General features: G+C 36.9%; 1 protein-coding gene across 1 annotated transcript in view; it reads left to right on the forward strand.

The window, feature by feature from the left end:
• Window positions 1-5969: 5969 nt before the first annotated feature.
• PI15 (peptidase inhibitor 15) overlaps window positions 5970-18580 on the forward strand; it is a 35492-nt gene continuing 22881 nt past the window's right edge. Inside the window, exons 1-2 of the mRNA XM_082432632.1 lie at window positions 5970-10777; window positions 11329-11637. Coding sequence (XP_082288758.1) covers window positions 10709-10777; window positions 11329-11637 — 378 coding nt within the window. The 5' untranslated portion in view covers window positions 5970-10708. The remainder of the gene's footprint in view (window positions 10778-11328; window positions 11638-18580) is intronic.

Genomic DNA, 18580 nt, shown 5'->3' on the forward strand with positions numbered 1-18580 from the left:
AAAGCATTATGAAATATATCAATCTCATTCTTTTCCCCTGCAGAAATAGTCTATATTGGTGTTCTTTGTGCTTCAAAGAGATTGAGGGAATCTCTTATTCTCATGTTGTGGACCTATTTCTTGAATTCCACATCTATCTTCTTCTTGACTTATTTTGTTTTGTTGCAGCAAATTCTTCAATAGCTTTTCAAAAAAAGTACATGAATGATAAGATTTTAAAAGCTTGTGTGAATATAAAATAATTTGGTTCTACTTTTATATTAAATATTTCATTAAACTATCATTCTTTATTACTTTGTATTATTTGTTTATTTTAGAAACAAGCTGTGTCAGGGACTTAAAAGGCTGCTTTGGAACCATGCTTTTCAATGGTTTTCAATGAGCTTTCTCATGCTTTTCAATGAGAAAGCTCAAGTTTGGTCACACAAAAGTGTAAATTTTTATGCTTTTTTATTGAAGAATACCTAAAAGTGTTTTTGGCTTTGTTTTTATTTGAGGAAAAATAAACACACAGAAGTTGTAATAATCACACAAATATCATAATGTGATATTTAGTTCCTAATCACTTTTGTAAGAAAGAGAAAAGGAAGAGATAAAGGTACAGATACCCTGAATCTGGTTTCATGATACTAGGTAATATAATAAAAGAAATCATAATTATGTGAAGATGGTAGTTCATATGTATCTTACATAATTTCTCAAATATTTCCCCAAATGCTGTATTTTGGTATTACATATCATACATATATATATTTATTATATAATATATAAAATTTATATAAGTATATAATATATAACCTATACATATTATATATTTATATATAGTATTAATTAGAGAGAGGGCTAAAATTTGAAAATATTTTGTATGTTTATTCTGCATATTTTCTGAATTCAATAAATTCACAATCCTCTACAACATTACAAATTGAAATACACATTAGACATCGAAACATTTTACCATTCTAGCACCTTTCATCAAACTATCCCCTATATATGTTCTAGTTTGATTAGTAGTTATTAATGGCTAAATAGGGGGGAAAATGTTTGCAAAGCTCATTTAAACATCTGTAGATGTTGGGCACTCTACAATGCTATGTGAGACTTGTAATTAAGAAAGTAATTTATTAAACAGAGGTCAATTCACAACTAATGCAGTGCTATCTGTTTGTTAAGCTCTTTTTATAATAGCATACATAATTATCTGTACTAATTATATTATTAAAGGCAGAAAAGGCTGCCATCCTACCCAATGAATAAACACACATGGGCTTAACTTACTGAAGCCAACAGAAAAAAGGAGTGGTTAAGTGTAGTGGGGGCATAAAGTGTGGCCAGGGTACAGAAATAGAAACCATTGATTGAAGCAAATAAAGCTTAAAAGGTAAATTGATTTATATTCTCAAGACCCTGGTAAGTCAGGTCAAGGCACTTGAACTTGATTCTATGGGCAATGGATTTAGTAGTGGTCAGAGTTTTTTAAGATCACTGTGTAAACCCTATTTGTTATTTAATACATATTAATTTATCACAAGGTTGTTGAGATATGTGACAGTGTTATTTTCTGTTTTTTTTTAAATTTTTAAATTAAATTAAATTTATTTTTTTATACAGCATGTTCTTATTAGTCATAAATTTTATACACATCAGTGTATACATGTCAATCCCAATCACCCAATTCAGCACACCACCACCACCACCACCCCCCCACGGCTTTCCCCCCTTGGTGTCCATACGTTTGTTCTCTATATCCGTGTCTCAATTTCTGCCCTGCAAACCGGTTCATCTGTAGCATTTTTCTAGGTTCCACATATATGCGTTAATATATGATATTTCTTTTTCTCTTTCTGACTTACTTCACTTTGTATGACAGTCTCCAGATCCATCCACATCTCAACAAATGACCCAATTTCGTTCCTTTCTATGGCTGAGTAATATTCCATTGTATATATGTACCACATCTTCTTTATCCATTCATCTGTTGATGGGCATTTAGGTTGCTTCCATGACGTGGCTATTGTAAATAGTGCTGCAATGAACATTGGGATGCATGTGTCTTTTTGAATTATGGTTTTCTCTAGGTATATGCCCAGGAGTGGGATTGCTGGATCGTATGGGAATTCTATTTTTAGTTATTTAAGGAACCTCCATCCTGTTCTCCATAGTGGCTGTATCAATTTACATTCTCACCAACAGTGCAAGAGGGTTCCCTTTTCTCCACACCTTCTCCAGCATTTCTTGTTTGTAGATTTTCTGATGATGCCCATTCTAACTGGTGTGAGGTGATACCTCACTGTAGTTTTGATTTGCATTTCTCTAATAATTAGTGATGTTGAGCAACTTTTCATGTGCTTCTTGGCCATCTGTATGTCTTCTTTGGAGAAGTGTCTATTTAGGTCTCCTGCCCATTTTAGGATTGGGTTGTCTGTTTTTTTAATATTGAGCTTCATGAGCTGTTTATATACATTGGAGATTAATCCTTTGTCTGTTGATTCGTTTGCAAATATTTTCTCCCATTCTGAGGGTTGTCTTGTTGTCTTGTTTATGGTTTCCTTTGCTGTGCAAAAGCTTTTAAGTTTCATTAGGTCCCATTTGTTTATTTTTGTTTTTATTTCCATTACTCTAGGAGGTGGATCAAAAAAGATCTTACTGTGATTTATGTCAAAGAGTGTTCTTCCTGTGTTTTCCTCTAAGAGTTCTATAGTCTGGTCTTACATTTAGGTCTCTAATCGTTTTGAGTTTATTTTTCTGTATGGTGTTAGGGAGTGTTCTAATTTCATTCTTTTACATGTAGCTGTCCAGTTTTCCCAGCACCCATTATTGAAGAGGCTGTCTTTTCTCCATTGTTTATCCTTGGCTCCTTTGTCATAGATTAGTTGACCATAGGTACGTGGGTTTACCTCTGGGCTTTCTATCTTGTTCCATTGATCTATGTTTCTGTTTTTGTGCCAGTACCATATATTTTTATTATTGTAGCTTTGTAGTATAGTCTGAAGTCAGGGAGTCTGATTCCTCCAGCTCCGTTTTTTTCCCTCAAGACTGCTTTGGCTATTCAGGGCCTTTTGTGTTTCCATACAAATTTTAAGATGATTTGTTCTAGTTCTTAAAAAATGCCATTGGTAATTTGATAGGGATTGCATTGAATGTGTAGATTGCTTTGGGTACTATAGTCATTTTCACAATGTTGATTTTTCCAATCCAAGAACATGGTATATCTTTCCATCTGTTTGTAACATCTTTAATTTCTTTCATCAGTGTCTTGTAGTTTTTTGCATACAGGTCTTTTGTCTCCTTAGTTAGGTTTATTTCTAGGTATTTTACTCTTTTTTGTTGCAATGGTAAATGGGAGTGTTTCCTTAATTTCTCTTTCAAATTTTTCATCGTTAGTGTATAGGAATGCAGGAGATTTCTGTGCATTAATTTTGTATCATGCAACTTTACCAAATTCATTGATTAGCTCTAGTAGTTTTCAGGTGGCACCTTTAGGATTCTCTATGTAAAGTATCATGTCATCTGCAAACAGTGACAGTTTTACTTCTTCTTTTCTAGTTTGTATTCCTTTTACTCTTTTTCTTCTCTGATTGTCATGGCTAGGACTTCTAAAACTATGTTGAATAATAGTGGTGAGAGTGGATATCCTTGTCTTGTTCCTGATCTTACAGGAAATGCTTTCAGTTTTTCACCATTGAGAATGATGTTTGCTGTGGGTTTGTCGTATATGGCCTTTATTATGTTGAGGTAGGTTCCCTCTATGCCCAATTTCTGGAGAGTTTTTATCATAAGTGGGTGTTGAATTTTGTCAAAAGCTTTTTCTGCATCTATTGAGATGATCATATGGTTTTTCTACTTCAATTTGTTAATATGGTGTATCACATTGATTGATTTGCGTATATTGAAGAATCCTTGCATCCCTTTTATAAATCCCACTTGATCATGGTGTATGATCCTTTTAATGTATTGTTGGATTATGTTTGCTAGTATTTTGTTGAGGATTTGTGCATCTATATTCATCAGTGATATTGTTCTGTAACTTTCTTTTTTTATAGTTTCTTTTTCTGGTTTTCGTATCAGGGTGATGGTGGGCTCATAGAACTAGTTTGGGAGTGTTCCTTCCTCTGCAGTTTTTTGGAAGAATTTGAGAAGGATGGGTGTTAACTCTCTCTAAATGTTTGATAGAATTCACCTGTGAAGCTATCTAGTTCTGGACTTTTGTTTGTTGGAAGATTTTTAATCACAGTTTCAAGTTCATTACTTGTGATTGGTCTGTTCATATTTTCTATTTCTTCCTGGTGCAGTCTTGGAAGGGTATCCCTTTCTAAGAATTTGTCCATTTCTTCCAGGTTGTCCATTTTATTGGCATAGAGTTGCTTGTAGTAGTCTCTTAAGATGCTTTGTATTTCTGCAGTGTCTGTTGTAACTTCTCCTTTTTCATTTCTAATTTCATTAATTTGAGTCCTCTCCCTCTTTTCCTTGATGAGTCTGGCTAATGGTTTATCAATTCTGTTTATCTTCTCAAAGAACCAGCTTTTATTTTTATTGATCTTTGCTATTGTTTTCTTTGTTGCTATTTCATTTATTTCTGCTCTGATCTTGATGATTTCTTTCCTTCTGCTAACTTTGGGTATTTTTTTGTTCTTATTTCTCTAGTTCCTTTAGGTGTAAGGTTAGATGTTTTATTTGAGATTTTTCTCGTTTCTTGAGGTAAGCTTGTATACCTATAAACTTCCGTCTTAGAACTGCTTTTGCTGCATCCCATAGGTTTTGGATTGTCGTGTTTTCATTGTCATTTGTCCCTAGGTATTTCTTTATTTCCTCTTTGATTTCTTCAGTGATCTCTTGGTTATTTAGTAACGTGTTGTTTAGCCTCCATGTGTTTGTGATTTTAACGTTTTTTACATTTTTTTCCCTGTGATTTCTAATCTCATAGCGTTGTGGTCAGAAAAGATGCTTGATAGGACTTCAGTTTTCTTAAATTTATTGAGGCTTGATTTGTGACCCAAAATGTGATCTATCCTGAAGAATGCTCTGTGCACACTTGAGAAGAAAGTGTAATCTGCTGTTTTTGGATGGAATGTTGTAAAAATATCAATTAAATCTATCTGGTCTATTGTGTCATTTAAAGCTTCTGTTTCCTTATTTATTTTCATTTTGGATGAGCTGTCCATTGGTGTAAGTGAGGTGTTAATGTCCCCCACTATTATTGTGTTACTGTCGATTTCCTCTTTTCTAGCTGTTAGCAGTTGCCTTTTGTATTGAGGTGTTCCTATGTTGGGTGCATATATATTTATAATTGTTATATTTTCTTGTTGGATTGATCCCTTGATCATTATGTAGTGTCCTTCCTTGTGTCTTGTAACATTCTTTATTTTAAAGTCTATTTTATCTGATATGAGTATTGCTACTCCAGCTTTCTTTTGATTTCCATTTGCATGGAATATCTTTTTCCATCCCAGCACTTTCAGTCTGTATGCGTCCCTAGGTCTGAAGTGGGTCTCTTGTAGACAGCATATAGATGGGTCTTGTTTTTGTATCCGTTCAGCAAGCCTGTGTCTTTTGGTTGGAGCATTTAATCTGTTCACGCTTAAGGTGATTATCAATATGTATGTTCCTATGACCATTTTCTTAATTGTTTTGGGTTTGTTTTTGTAGGTCCTTTTCTTCTCTTGTGTTTCCCACTTAGAGAAGTTCCTTTAGCATTTGTTGTAGAGCTGGTTTGGTGGTGCTGAATTCTCTTAACTTCTGCTTGTCTGTAAAGCTTTTGATTTCTCCATCGAATCTGAAGGAGATCCTTGCCAGATAGAGTAATCTTGGTTGTAGGTTCTTCCCTTTCATCACTTTAAGTATATCATGCCACTCCCTTCTGGCTTGTAGAGTTTCTGCTGAGAAATCAGTTGTTAACCTTACAGAAGATCCCTTGTATGTTATTTGTCATTTTTCCCTTGCTGCTTTCAATAATTTTTGTCTTTATTTTTTGCCAGTTTGATTACTATGTGTCTCAGCATGTTTCTCCTTGGGTTTATCCTGTATGAGACTCTCTGCACTTCCTGGACTTCAGTGGCTATTTCCTTTCCCATGTTATGGAAGTTTTCGACTATAATCTCTTCAAATATTTTCTTGGGTCCTTTCTCTCTCTCTTCTCCTTCTGGGACCCCTATAATGCGAATGTTGTTGCGTTTAATGTTGTCCCAGAGGTCTCTTAGGCATTCTTCATTTCTTTTCATCCTTTTCTCTTTATTCTGTTCCACAGCAGTGAATTCCACCATTCTGTCTTCCAGGTCACTTATCCGTTCTTTTGCCTCAGTTATTCTGCTATTGATTCCTTCTAGTGTAGTTTTCATTTCAGTTATTGTATTGTTCGTCTCTGTTTGTTTGTTCTTTAATTCTTCTAGGTCTTTGTTAAACATTTCTTGCATCTTCTCGATCTTTGCCCCCATTGTTTTTCCAAGGTCCTGGATCATCTTCACTCTCATTATTCTGAATTCTTTTTCTGGAAGGTTGCCTATCTCCACTTCATTTATTTGTTTTTCTGGGGTTTTATCTTGTTCCTTCATCTGGTACATAGCCCTCTGCCTTTTCATCTTGTGTATCTTTCTGTGAATGTGGTTTTTGTTCCACACACTGCAGGATTGTAGTTCTTGCTTCTGCTGTCTGCCCTCTGGTGGATGAGGCTATCTAAGAGGCTTGTGCAAATTTCCTGTTGGGAGCGACTGGTGGTGGGTAGAGCTGACTGTTACTCTGGTGGTCAGAGCTCAGTAAAACTTTAATCCGCTTAACTGCTCATGGATGGGGCTGGGTTCCCTCCCTGTTGGTGGCTTGGCCTGAGGCAACCCAACACTGGAGCCTACCTGAGCTCTTTGGTGGGGCTAATGGCAGACTCTGGGAGGGCTCACGCCAAGGAGTACTTCCCAGAACTTCTGCTGCCAGTGTCCTTGTCCTCATGGTGAGACACAGCCACCCCCGGCCTCTGCAGGAGACCCTCCAACACTAGCAGGTAGGTCTCGTTCAATCTCCCATGGGGTCCTTCCCCTGGGTCCTGATGCGCACACTACTTTGTGTGTGCCCTCCAAGAGTGGAGTCTCTTTCCCCAAATCCTGTTGAAGTCCTGCAATCAAATCCCACTAGGCTTCAAAGTCTGATTCTCTAGGAATTCCTCCTCCCGTTGCCAGACCCCCAGGTTGGGAAGCCTGACGTGGGGCTCAGAACCTTCACTCCAGTGGGTGGACTTCTGTGGTATAAGTGTTCTCCAGTTTGTGAGTCACCCACCCAGCGGTTATGGGATTTGATTTTACTGTGATTGCACCCCTCCTACCATCTCATTTTGGCTTCTCCTTTGTCTTTGGATGTTGGGTATCTTTTTTGGTGAGTTCCAGTGTCTTCCTGTCGATGATTGTCCAGCAGCTAATTGTGATTCTGGTGTTCTCACAAGAGGGAGTGAGAGCACGTCCTTCTACTCCGCCATCTTGGTTCAGGCGGCCAAGTGTGTGTGACAGTGTTTGTGTTGTGCCATATAAATAGCAAGTATAACTTTCTTCTGTCATTTCCAGGACAGAAACCCAAATTATCCTTTGCCTATTGTTTCTCACCTTGCTTCGTACATCCACAGCTCGGCCAAACCTGTGGATTTTTATGCCTGAAATGTCTTGCCAATTTCTCCCCCCTTTTAATCATTATTATGACTGCTTAAAGTTAATTCCACAGTCTTTTCCTAGTATTCCTCTAGTGCCTCTTCTGTCATTCATTATCAACGTTGCCTTTTGTTACCTTCCTAAAAAGTGAACTGAACCATTTCACTCATTTGTGTGTAACTCTTTCTTTGTTCTCCATTGATTAGAAATGTTTTAGACTAAAACCATATGTGTATCTGTATCCACACACACACACTCACAGTACCTTTGCTTAAGCAGTTGTGCCATTCTGGGACACATAATATATCTGATTTCAATTTTAAAATCGCAACCGTTTTCTCACAAGTTTCAAGGTATACAATAGTTGCTGCCAATTGTTTATTTATGTATTTCTTCTCAGTAATATACCTGCATTTCCTTTCTGTCTGTGTTGACAAGCATTCCCCTAAATGATTCTATACACATCAATGTTCTTTTTCAAGAAGAGATCTCATAAAGAACCACCTCATTGTTAGTTGTTCATTAGTAGTTCTTTTACTGACAACTTGGATGTATGCCTCTTAATTTTGCAAGTATTTTAAAATAAAATGACTTCCAAAGCATTTAAAATACTTCTTCTGGCAATAACGTCTGCTTGGAGGCAGAATTCTTACCTCTCCTCCCACAGGTCTTTTCTTTTATGATTCCATACCCTTGGGGGTTTTCTTAATAGTCTGAAATTCCACACTATAATTCATGTTTGTTGAAAGACATCTGAAATCATTGACATGCCTCAGGGTCTCAGGATTAAGTAACTATCATCTCTGTCCTCATGTAATTGGGCATGCTTAAGTCCATCTCAGAAATTCCTTCTTTCTCTTTTCCCTCCTCCATCCCTCCACTTTCTCTTAGAGGAAATCCATTTATGGTTCAGACAAGTTTCTCGAGGGACACATTTTCATCCCTGTGGAAGTACCTCAAGTCAAACTTCAATAGATGAACAATATCTCTTTGTATACATGACAAAGAGGTAACCTTGAAAGCAATGGTTGATTTTTATGAGATTCTAAGCAAGAACTCAGCCACCCTAGAGAAAGAAAGATTCATGTCTGCTGCTTAGGCGTTAAAAGTCCTTTAGTCTCCTGTATGCCAGACAGCTATAAGAGATATGTTGAAAAGTATAGGCTAATCAGTGCTGGCACTATTTCTCAAAAGGTCTTGGATCTTTGAGTTGGACGGCCCACAGAGAATATGTCATCTAACCTTCTATTCGATTCAGGAATCTTTGACACAGCATCCTTGAGATTCATTCAATGTGCCATGAGTCCTTTCTGAAGGGGTGAGACCCTAGCTGGACAGCTCCAGTTGTTAAACATAGGCAGCTGTGAGCAGCCACGTGCCTTCCCTGAAGCTGCTCTGATGTTTCATAATATTCATGCTCACCTTCTGTGCTCCTATTAGATGTTCTTGCCTTTTCAATTTAACAGTGTTAATTAATTCCTATTTACAGCTTTCAGTATTGCACCTTGAGCGCTTCTCAAATTACTTGAATTTAGTTAGGAAGTTAAGGCTCATCAAAATATAGCAAAACCTGAACTTTGGCACATGTTATCAACATCAAAGACCTCATCTCAACACTGAACTTTGAAATTCAGTGGCACTTTCAGTTTCAAACACCATCCTGCTCTCGTAAGGAAATTGATGAAGAATAGAATACACATAGAATACACACCTTTTCCCTCCCATTTTTAGATGCACCAGTGAAGAGCTAAACTATGTGCGTCAGGCCACACATACTGCTAGAGACACGACTGGGAATATAGCCCAGGGAACTTGGCTCCCAGCCTAGTGTGCTTCTTACCACATGATCATCCTTTCCGACAAATATAAATCCACATAGTACTCCTCCTGCTGAAACATGCAGGAGGCAACACACAATGGCAAACTAGACTAGTCAGTGTACGTTCAGCAAGTTTAACTGAATAATGTGCAGTTTATAAGATTCCTGTTGCCACAGACTGTGAATATTCCACATTTTGTTAATGTTAGCATGACACAGGGTATTTGTGAGGGTCCTTTTGTTACAAATTGCCCTAACATTCACATTCTTGGCTCTAGTCTTGCCAGACTCAGGTTATGCTTCCATGGCATCTTTCTAGGAAGGCACTTCTGATGGTTGACAGCTGCAGCTGCTGCTGTGAAATTCTTCATGGCCTCGGAGCTGTGCCCTCCAATATGCTTCCCGCGAGGCTGGGCTACTCTTTGCTTAAAATTTCAACTCTATGCTTCTAAACCTGAAACAGATGTTATCTTGGCTGCTGCCATTTGTCATAAGCTTCTCTATTTGCATTCTATACAAGGCAGGTAAAAGGCAGGTAATTTGCTGCCTCACTCTGTAGAGAAAGGAAAAAAAGGAGAGAGAGTGAAACAAGAGAAAGAGATAGAGAGAGACTAAATATATAAATTAGAGGAATAAAGCCACATGGAGACAGAAAGTGCAACCACTTGAGCATCTATTACCCCAATATCATATACTATAGTTTGGCTACTACTGATTTGCTTGGCATCTCTTTTGAATCATATTTGTGGCCACCCAGATTAACTATGTGAGCTGATCTTTTGATTTAATATCAGCTTGCTCTTTTCAGCTCCCATGTCATTTACTGTCTTAAAAAAAAAATGTACTGCTTGTTACTCAACCTTCTGTGTTTTCAAAAACTCACAGCCCCTTTTTTTTTCTCCTTTTTTGTATGGGAACCAGGAACTAGAAAGCATTAAATGAGGAAAATTAACCAGTCACAGAAAAGGTGGAAGCTCAGAGAAAAAAGGGTTTGTCTTTTATGGTTTGTACTTTGTAAGCTGTGGGTGTGACTCAATTTCCTCACCACCCACATAAAAAGGTTGCCACCCAATCACTGTTTTTTCTATCCCAAACCCCTCCCCTTTGATTTTGGCTGAGAGAGACCCTAAGAAAGACTGCCCTTTCTGGACGTTGCAGACTGTGACATATAAAAGCTGTTAGCTGCTCCTGTAGCCAGCAGCACTCAAACCTTGCAGAGTTTTGCTCTGAGAGTTTGTAATAAGACACATTCCTCTTACAAGAGTTCATGCTACAACCTAGCAAAGAACTTTACATTTTTGGAAGAATACTATATTCATTTTGGCATTGTGCAGAGGTAAGCTATTTAGCTCAACAAGTTTATTTTGCATGCATTGCTTTTAAAGTAGCTCACATTTTAATTTTTTTAGAAATGAGATTGGATTATTATAACTTCTTTTTTGTATCTGTTCTATTACTTGGTGTCCATCTATGTCTGGGGGGCATTATCAGCACATTCTCTGTTATTACCTGTGATGCATTTTTCCTTTTCACTCTCAAGATGAATTTCAATTCCTAAAGATTTCCCTCTGAAAATAAATATGCAGTAATGCATTCTGTGGCTCAGGCGTTTGGGGTAAATGGCTCACATTCATTTTAGGGTTAGTAGCCATGCTGTTTATTTTTCTCTAGCTATAGGAAGTTCCTCTTAGGGGACTGCCTCATAACACCAAGTAAAATGTATAGAGACCACTACAGGTTGTCTTCTAGGCTTAAGTTCAGCATTTGCTTGGATTTTTTGAAGAAAGTCAAATCAAGCAATGATTTTGTAAATTCGTACCCTCTGGCCCTATTTTTTTTTTTTTTTTTTTCCTTTCGTAGACCCTAACTCTACTTTTCTGCTTTAAGGCAAACTCTGTGGCCTCTCCCTCTCCACCTCTCAAAATGATAGCAATCTCTGCCATCAGCAGTGCACTCCTGCTCTCCCTTCTCTGTGAAGCAAGTGCCGCCGTCTTACTCAATTCCACTGACTCATCCCCGCCAACCAATAATTTCACTGATATTGAAGCAGCTCTAAAAGCACAACTAGATTCTGCGGACATCCCCAAAGCCAGGCGGAAGCGCTACATTTCGCAGAATGACATGATCGCCATTCTTGATTATCATAACCAAGTTCGGGGCAAAGTGTTCCCACCAGCAGCAAACATGGAATATATGGTAAGAGAACCTTGTTTTCTTTGAATTCTGAGTGAGAACGTTTTACTTAAATTGTACATTAGGAGAATCTAAAGAATTCATATGTTAAGGGATATGGGGTTTTTTACACTTTTTAACTTAGGGAATGTTCTTAAGTGTCTGGTAAACTTAAGTACTGTTCCATCATATAATTAAAAGGGAGGAAAGGGATCTAATTTTTTGTGTGAGTTCCATAACCATTAATGAATCAGGTCTTATATAAGAAAGAGGTAAAGAGTGGGGTGTGATGACTGATCACATTTGGAAGGTCCACTTAAAAAACAAATTCACATGGAACTTTTTCTGTGCTTTGTTTATCTAATAGTCATATTTATCAGCTAAAATATTTTTTGAAAATAATTTTTTTAAATTATAGGTTTCATGTGCATGAATTATTCTCTGGATAGGTGTCTCTTCCCTTTCTTGGACAAAGCTCTTCCTGACACTAATCTGTTTGTATTCTCAGAGAACATGCTGACTTTTGCCTCCTTGTGATTTAATGTTTTGTCGTTCAGATAACAGTGAAGTCAGCACATTTGCACACTGTTCCAACTTGCCATGAACACATTCTTTGCTCTCTCTTAAAAATAAAAAATAGGCTCTCTGTGTTTAAATCATTTTACTTGGAAAGTTTTCTTAAAAAGTTGGCATTAAAAGGATAGATGTCTTTTTAAAGTTTCTTTGTTTTTGGTTTTGAATTTATACAACGTTATGGTTTAACTTCCAGCACCTTCCAAGAGCACAGCTTGGAGCCTGTTTAAGGCAATGAAGACCACCAGTATGGTATTTCTAAGTTGGGGTGGGTATGGCGTACCATTAGCAACTCTCTGTAAGTCCTGACCTAAAATTTGAGTATTTCTATCAGATTCTAAATTTATCTATTTTATTTAAATAAGCTTTTAAAGTTTGGCTAATTGTAGATAACAGTGTCACAAGAAAAATAAAGACTTGCCAAAGTAAGAGTCATGGTTCATAGAAGTACAATTTAGACTCTATGAAAGTGCATTTTTCTAGGATTTTTAAATGAAAGTGGAAAAGAAGATGTCATCAGTCCTGGTGTATGAGGGGCAATATAGTTTCATGATTAAGAATATGGAGTCTGGAATCTAAATGTTTGGGTTCAAACCCCAGTCCTGGAATATAAGCTGAGTGAATTCATTACCTAATTGTGTTTTATTTTCATCATCTCTAATATGAGGATAAAGGTGGTATCTTCCATATGGGGTTGTTATGAGGAATGTATGGAGTTAAGGAGTAGAACAATTAGACCAGAGCCTACAGAACAATAGTGTTCAATAAATGTTAGTTTTTATGGGTTTCTGTGAGCTTATTGTGAAAGTGCCCAGTGAAAACCTGTTCAAGATCTAAAAATAGGAACAATTACTCACATTGAGCAGGTGTTTCTAGAAGGTGATGCCCAGGTATAGAAAGGAGAGGAACAAACATGTTTTCAAACATCATGCATTATGAGAGAAATATGCATACGATTCTATGTGAGCTCAAAAAGGTATGCTATCCAGACTGCAGGTTTAGGGAATACTTCCTGGCGGCAGTCACATAGCTATGCAGACTAAGGTGAGGATCAAGGCAAATGAACCAGCTTTGGAGAGGACTCCATGTGGGGTGAAATCCTAACTCTGCTGCATACTTTGTGGCCTTGTGCAAGTTACTTAATATGCATAAGACTCAACTTCCTTCTCTGTGAAATGGGAACAATAATTTATATGATAACCAATCAATATATAATGCAATTTATTATTTCAATAATATTGATGGAAGAGGGATCATCATGAATAATATGTGGGGTACAACGCAGTAGAAATATATTTTAAAAAGCCACATTTTTCTAGTTATAGTTTTCCCCACTGATCAAGAATTAATTCATTCCACATGCATTTATTAAAGTGTTTCTATGTGCCAAGGACTTGGCTAATTGTTTCCATAGATGATCTCATTTGATAGCTCACAGTCTCCCTGTGAGGTTAAGATTTCGATCCTCAATTTACCAATGAAATCACTTAGACACAGAGAAGTTAATGACTAGGTGAAGGTGGTTTGGATAATGAACAGTATCATTGGAATTAGAATTAAGGTCTGTGTAATTTCAAAACCTATGCTTGTCTTGGGGAGCATCTCTTCATTCGCTAGATCGAGCAAATACTACATTGGGGGAAACTGCTGGAGATGTCAGGACATCTCTGTTTCCTTCTTTGCAATGCCAGCTGAAATCATATAGTTTTCATATTCTATTTGTCATTCCTTTCTTATTATTTGCTTTTCAAATATGGGAGCTACTACATAATGATTTATTTTGTAAGAAACAGGTACAGTGCTTGTTATATAGTAAATGCTTTATAAATCCTTCTTCACTTAGTAAAGTTAATGAGAAACAGTAGTCAGAATATTAAGCTCTATAAAGTAACATTGTCTCAAATTATCATGTAAATACTGCATATACTTCATCACACATGTATCTATTCACTTAATATTTATTGAGCATTTACTATATGTTAGGTACTATTCTAAGCACCCATGATAACTTCATGAATAAAATAGACAATCCTTGGCCTCCTGGGTGGGCAATCAGGCAATAAACAAGGTAAATAAATTACATAGTATGTTGGAAGGTGATAAGGTTATGAAGAAAAATAAAGCCGGTTGAGGCTGGGACATTTAATAGTGTGGTCAGGGGAGGGCTCCCTGAGATGTCCTGGAGGAAGGTAAGGGAGTAAGCCACACTGATAGATGAGGGAAGACCATTCCAGACAGAGGGAAGAGAGTGGGCAAACTCCCTGAGATGGGGGGAGAGGAACAGATTACTTCAGTTAGAAAAATGTGCTCAATTTAGTGAAATCCTAAGTCTCTGTGAGTAAATTGACCAACTGAAATAATTCATTGGATCCCTCATGCAGACTCAGAGAAACTTTGAGAGAAATAAAATCTATCAGGTCAGAGCAGGAATGTCAGTGAGTTTAACCTCCAGGCCAGGTGAAAAATACAGATCTCAGTTGAAGGCTGTTACTTTTATTTTAATTTGTTTAACATTGCTTTGGATTGTGAACAATTCGAAAGTGAGTTCAATTCCTAACCTCAAATATGGACCTCAAAACTTAGGACACTTACCTCAGTATGGCTACCAGTCCTGTGTTCAAACTGTCCCCATCAGTGGGTGATATCGCCATGGGAGCCTCATAGAAGATGGTCTTCAGCTCAGGGCTCTTTCTATTTTTTTAAAAAATTAATTTTTATTGGAGTACAGTTGCTTTACAATGTCGTGTTAGTCTCTACTGCACAACAAAATGAATCAGCCATGCACATACAGATAACCCTTCCCTTTTGGACTTCCCTCCCATTTAGGTCACCACAGTGCATTAGGTAGAGTTCCCTGTGTTATACAGTATGTTCCCATCAGTTGTCTATTTTATACATAGTATCAATAAGGTATACGTGTCAATCCCAGTCTCCTAATTCCTCCCACCCCACCCCTTTCTCCCTTGGTATCAGGGCTGTTTCTAATTGCACCAGCCTGATTTGCAATCCCCTTCATTCACAACTTTACTCTCTGAGCCTTTTCCCATTCCATTTCCTCACCTTCTAATGTCTCCTCCTTAACTTATTCCAATATCTATAATCCTACCCTTCAAGTTTTATGTAAGAATGTTGTGTCCTTCATTGATATTTCTTACATTCACAGCCATATTTGATTTCTCCTTCCTTTGAACCACTGTAACCTATTATGTTTGTCACACCGCTCTTATTAAAATCAGACTCAATTTATAGTTATTTGTATATTTCTTGCAATCTTCCTAATTTTAAGCTTTCAGGCTGCTCAGTCTATGTTTATTCACCTTTGTATAACTATTTTTTTGTGAAATTTCTTGTGTATAGGCAGTAATCAACCATTATTTGGTGAATTTGAAATCCCTATGAATTGTTACATGTTTATAACTTGAATCAATTTTGATATTATTATTTATATTTAAAGTTCACTCATCATTTATAATAACATTTTATCCTGTGCACCTAAAATGCAAAAGAAGTTTTTCAAAATTCTAAAAAAAAAAAGCCGCTTAAAATTAGATGATTTTATCCTCTTTAAGTACTTGGTTATGTTAGTGTATGCTTGAGTAAATTAAGTGGGCACGATTTGAACACTAGAGTGTTGACATTCATATTTTAGTGTATAATATCTTCTTTGGGTATATTGACCATGATTTTAGTAAAAAACTCGTACTTAGAAGTATTTAATTTTCCAAACACTGTATCCTTTCAAAAAATAATAATATAGATAGAGCTTAAGATATGCAAGTCAAACTCTTGGCTTCTGTTCTACAATTAGTTTATTGACAAATTTCCATAGCTCCTTGGACACCAGCTGTTTTTCATTCTTCTTAAGGGCAACTTAAACCATGACTCTAAACCGCAGACCACACTAGTTTCTTAGAATAAGAATCATTCCCTAAAAGAATGAAATTACAAGACTCACACATGGAGTAAAATTTGTAAGATATTTCTTGAATTTAAGGCAATTGAATAAATTAATTTAAAAAATTTGAAGTCCTTCTGTAAGAGGATGAGATCCAAAGATAACAGAAATCTTTGTATTTAAACTGTAAACAAAACAGGAAAAACAAGCAGGAAAAAAACCCCAACAAAACCTTAGACACATAATTCAGTATAAGACACTGCTGTGTAAGACTGATGTGATAAAAGAGTACAGACCAAAATACCATGGAGAAATCAAAGAAAGAAGAGATAATCTCTAGCTGGCAAAATCATGAAAGGCTGCTTAGAGGAAGGGTATGTGAGATAGATGCTCAGGAAAGGGTAGGATTGGATGTTATAGTAGGTAAAGCAATGAATGAACAAAATCGCCAGGAGGGAAAAAGCATAACACATTAGCCATGTTTTCAAGGATTTTGAGAAAAGATTGAGGATCACTTAATACAAGAGCAATTAGGGAGGCCATGGTTGTTTTAGAGCAGGGTCAGAGGTGCATATGAGAAAGATGGCACTATCAATTGATGGAGTTTAAATTGGCTGTGAAGGTGACCCAAGAGGTGGCAACCACTGAATCAGCAGATCCATTCTTTTAGTCAAAGGTAAGGAGGAGCTGGACACCTACACGTACCACAGTAACAGGTGTGAACAGTTAATGGAAATAGTTCATGAGAACACATGATAGCCATCTTCATAGATGGTAGAGAATGGTGGAAAGACAGGTAGGGGGCAGCGTGAAGATAATGATAGATATGAACTGAACAACTTAAAACTGAAAAAAAAATGTGTAATGTAATTTCAAGAAGGCAAAATAGCTATATTGATAATACGGCCTATTTCATTTGTTTGGTGCCTGCAAATATTATTTGCAGAGCTAAGGGAATAAGTCTCCTATACTTTTCTGGAAAAGAGAAAAATACTAGTTACCAAGTCACAGCAGGTAGTAAAGTTACAGAAAGCATGACTCGAATGAATGGAGAATAGATTAATCCATCTTCAGAAATAGCCAATAAAGTATTTGCCTACAGTAATTTATGTCTTGAGAATAAGGAAAAATTTGGATTTTGTTTATTTGGGCTTTGTGTGTAAGAGAATGTAGATAATGTAAAAGACTTTTTTTTTTTTTTTTTTTATTCATAGTTGACAAAACACTTGTGATGTCTATCCTTATCGTTTTTTTAAATGAAACCATATACTGTACCAGATGGCACATTTCCTCTCATTTGGGAAGGATAACTCAATTTTCTTCTTATAAACATGAGAAATTTGATGTGTCTAACCTAAATTTTTTCAATGAATGCTTTTATGACCACTAGAAAGCCTCCTGAGAACACTGCCAGCCAGCAGGGAACTGAGAAAGATTGCTGACAGGAAGGCATTTCTCCAGCACATTTGGAACTCCACATTCCTGTTCTCCTACATGTAGAACCTTTTAAGTGTCTTGGCTTCAAATGGAGACTGGGCACATTTTGTATGAATTTTCTGCCAAGGTGCATGTTGCGTAGTATTACTTACTTAGTATTGCTTATATATGAATGTTTAGCTCTCCACTTATGGAGCCAGCTGAAGGTAAGGACATTTTGTTTGTGATTGTTTTGAGTACAGACTCTAAGATGTGCAAATGTAAAAACATTAACATGATGTGATTCAGAACCTCACCATTAGTTGGTAGAAGGAAGAGCTTTGAATCACACATAGGCTACATATATATCGACCGTATTTCCTAGTATTCAACACTGCTTTTTTGGTGGCAAATAATATTTGACCGTATGCAGTGGTATAGAAAATTTTATTATATTCCTGCTGACTATTTATAGAACCTAGCATCATATCTATCCCACAGAGAACACTCAGTAAAAATCTGTGGAACAACTGAATGAAGTCTTTTAACCTTTGCTGGGCATTCCATGTAAAGAACACGTGGCTATGGTGCTCTGGTGGGCAGAGGTCACTCAGTATTCAATCACTCATTCCACAGTATTTATTCATGTGCCTGGCATTGTGCTGAGGGATTCAGCAGGGAGCCAAAAGACATTTCTTGATAGGAAGTACTGTGAATGGACGAGTAAGTGGGCAAAGCAGTGAGCTGTGTGCTACAGTAGAATAAATACAGGTGCTTTGGGATCACATGGGGCATATCTGGCCCAGTCTTGGACTGGGGGTAGAGACGCAGGGAAGGCTTCCAAAAGGAAATGATTTCAAATATTAAATATGAAAAGTAAATAAAAGTTATACAGGCAGGAGTTGGAAAGAGGGAATATGTGGTAGGTGGGGAAGGGTGTTCTGGGAAGGTGCATGGTACCTTGAAGGCATAGGTGAAATTCAGTGTGGCTTGGATGTAGAGGATAAAAGAAAAAGTGAGGTTTGATGAGGCTGGGAAGGCAGGCAGAAGCTTGTTTGAGTTTTATTCTAAGATTAAGAGAAG

The sequence above is a fragment of the Balaenoptera physalus genome, assembly GCF_965194825.1.
Source record: "Balaenoptera physalus genome assembly, chromosome: 17".
Classification (NCBI taxonomy): domain Eukaryota; kingdom Metazoa; phylum Chordata; class Mammalia; order Artiodactyla; family Balaenopteridae; genus Balaenoptera; species Balaenoptera physalus.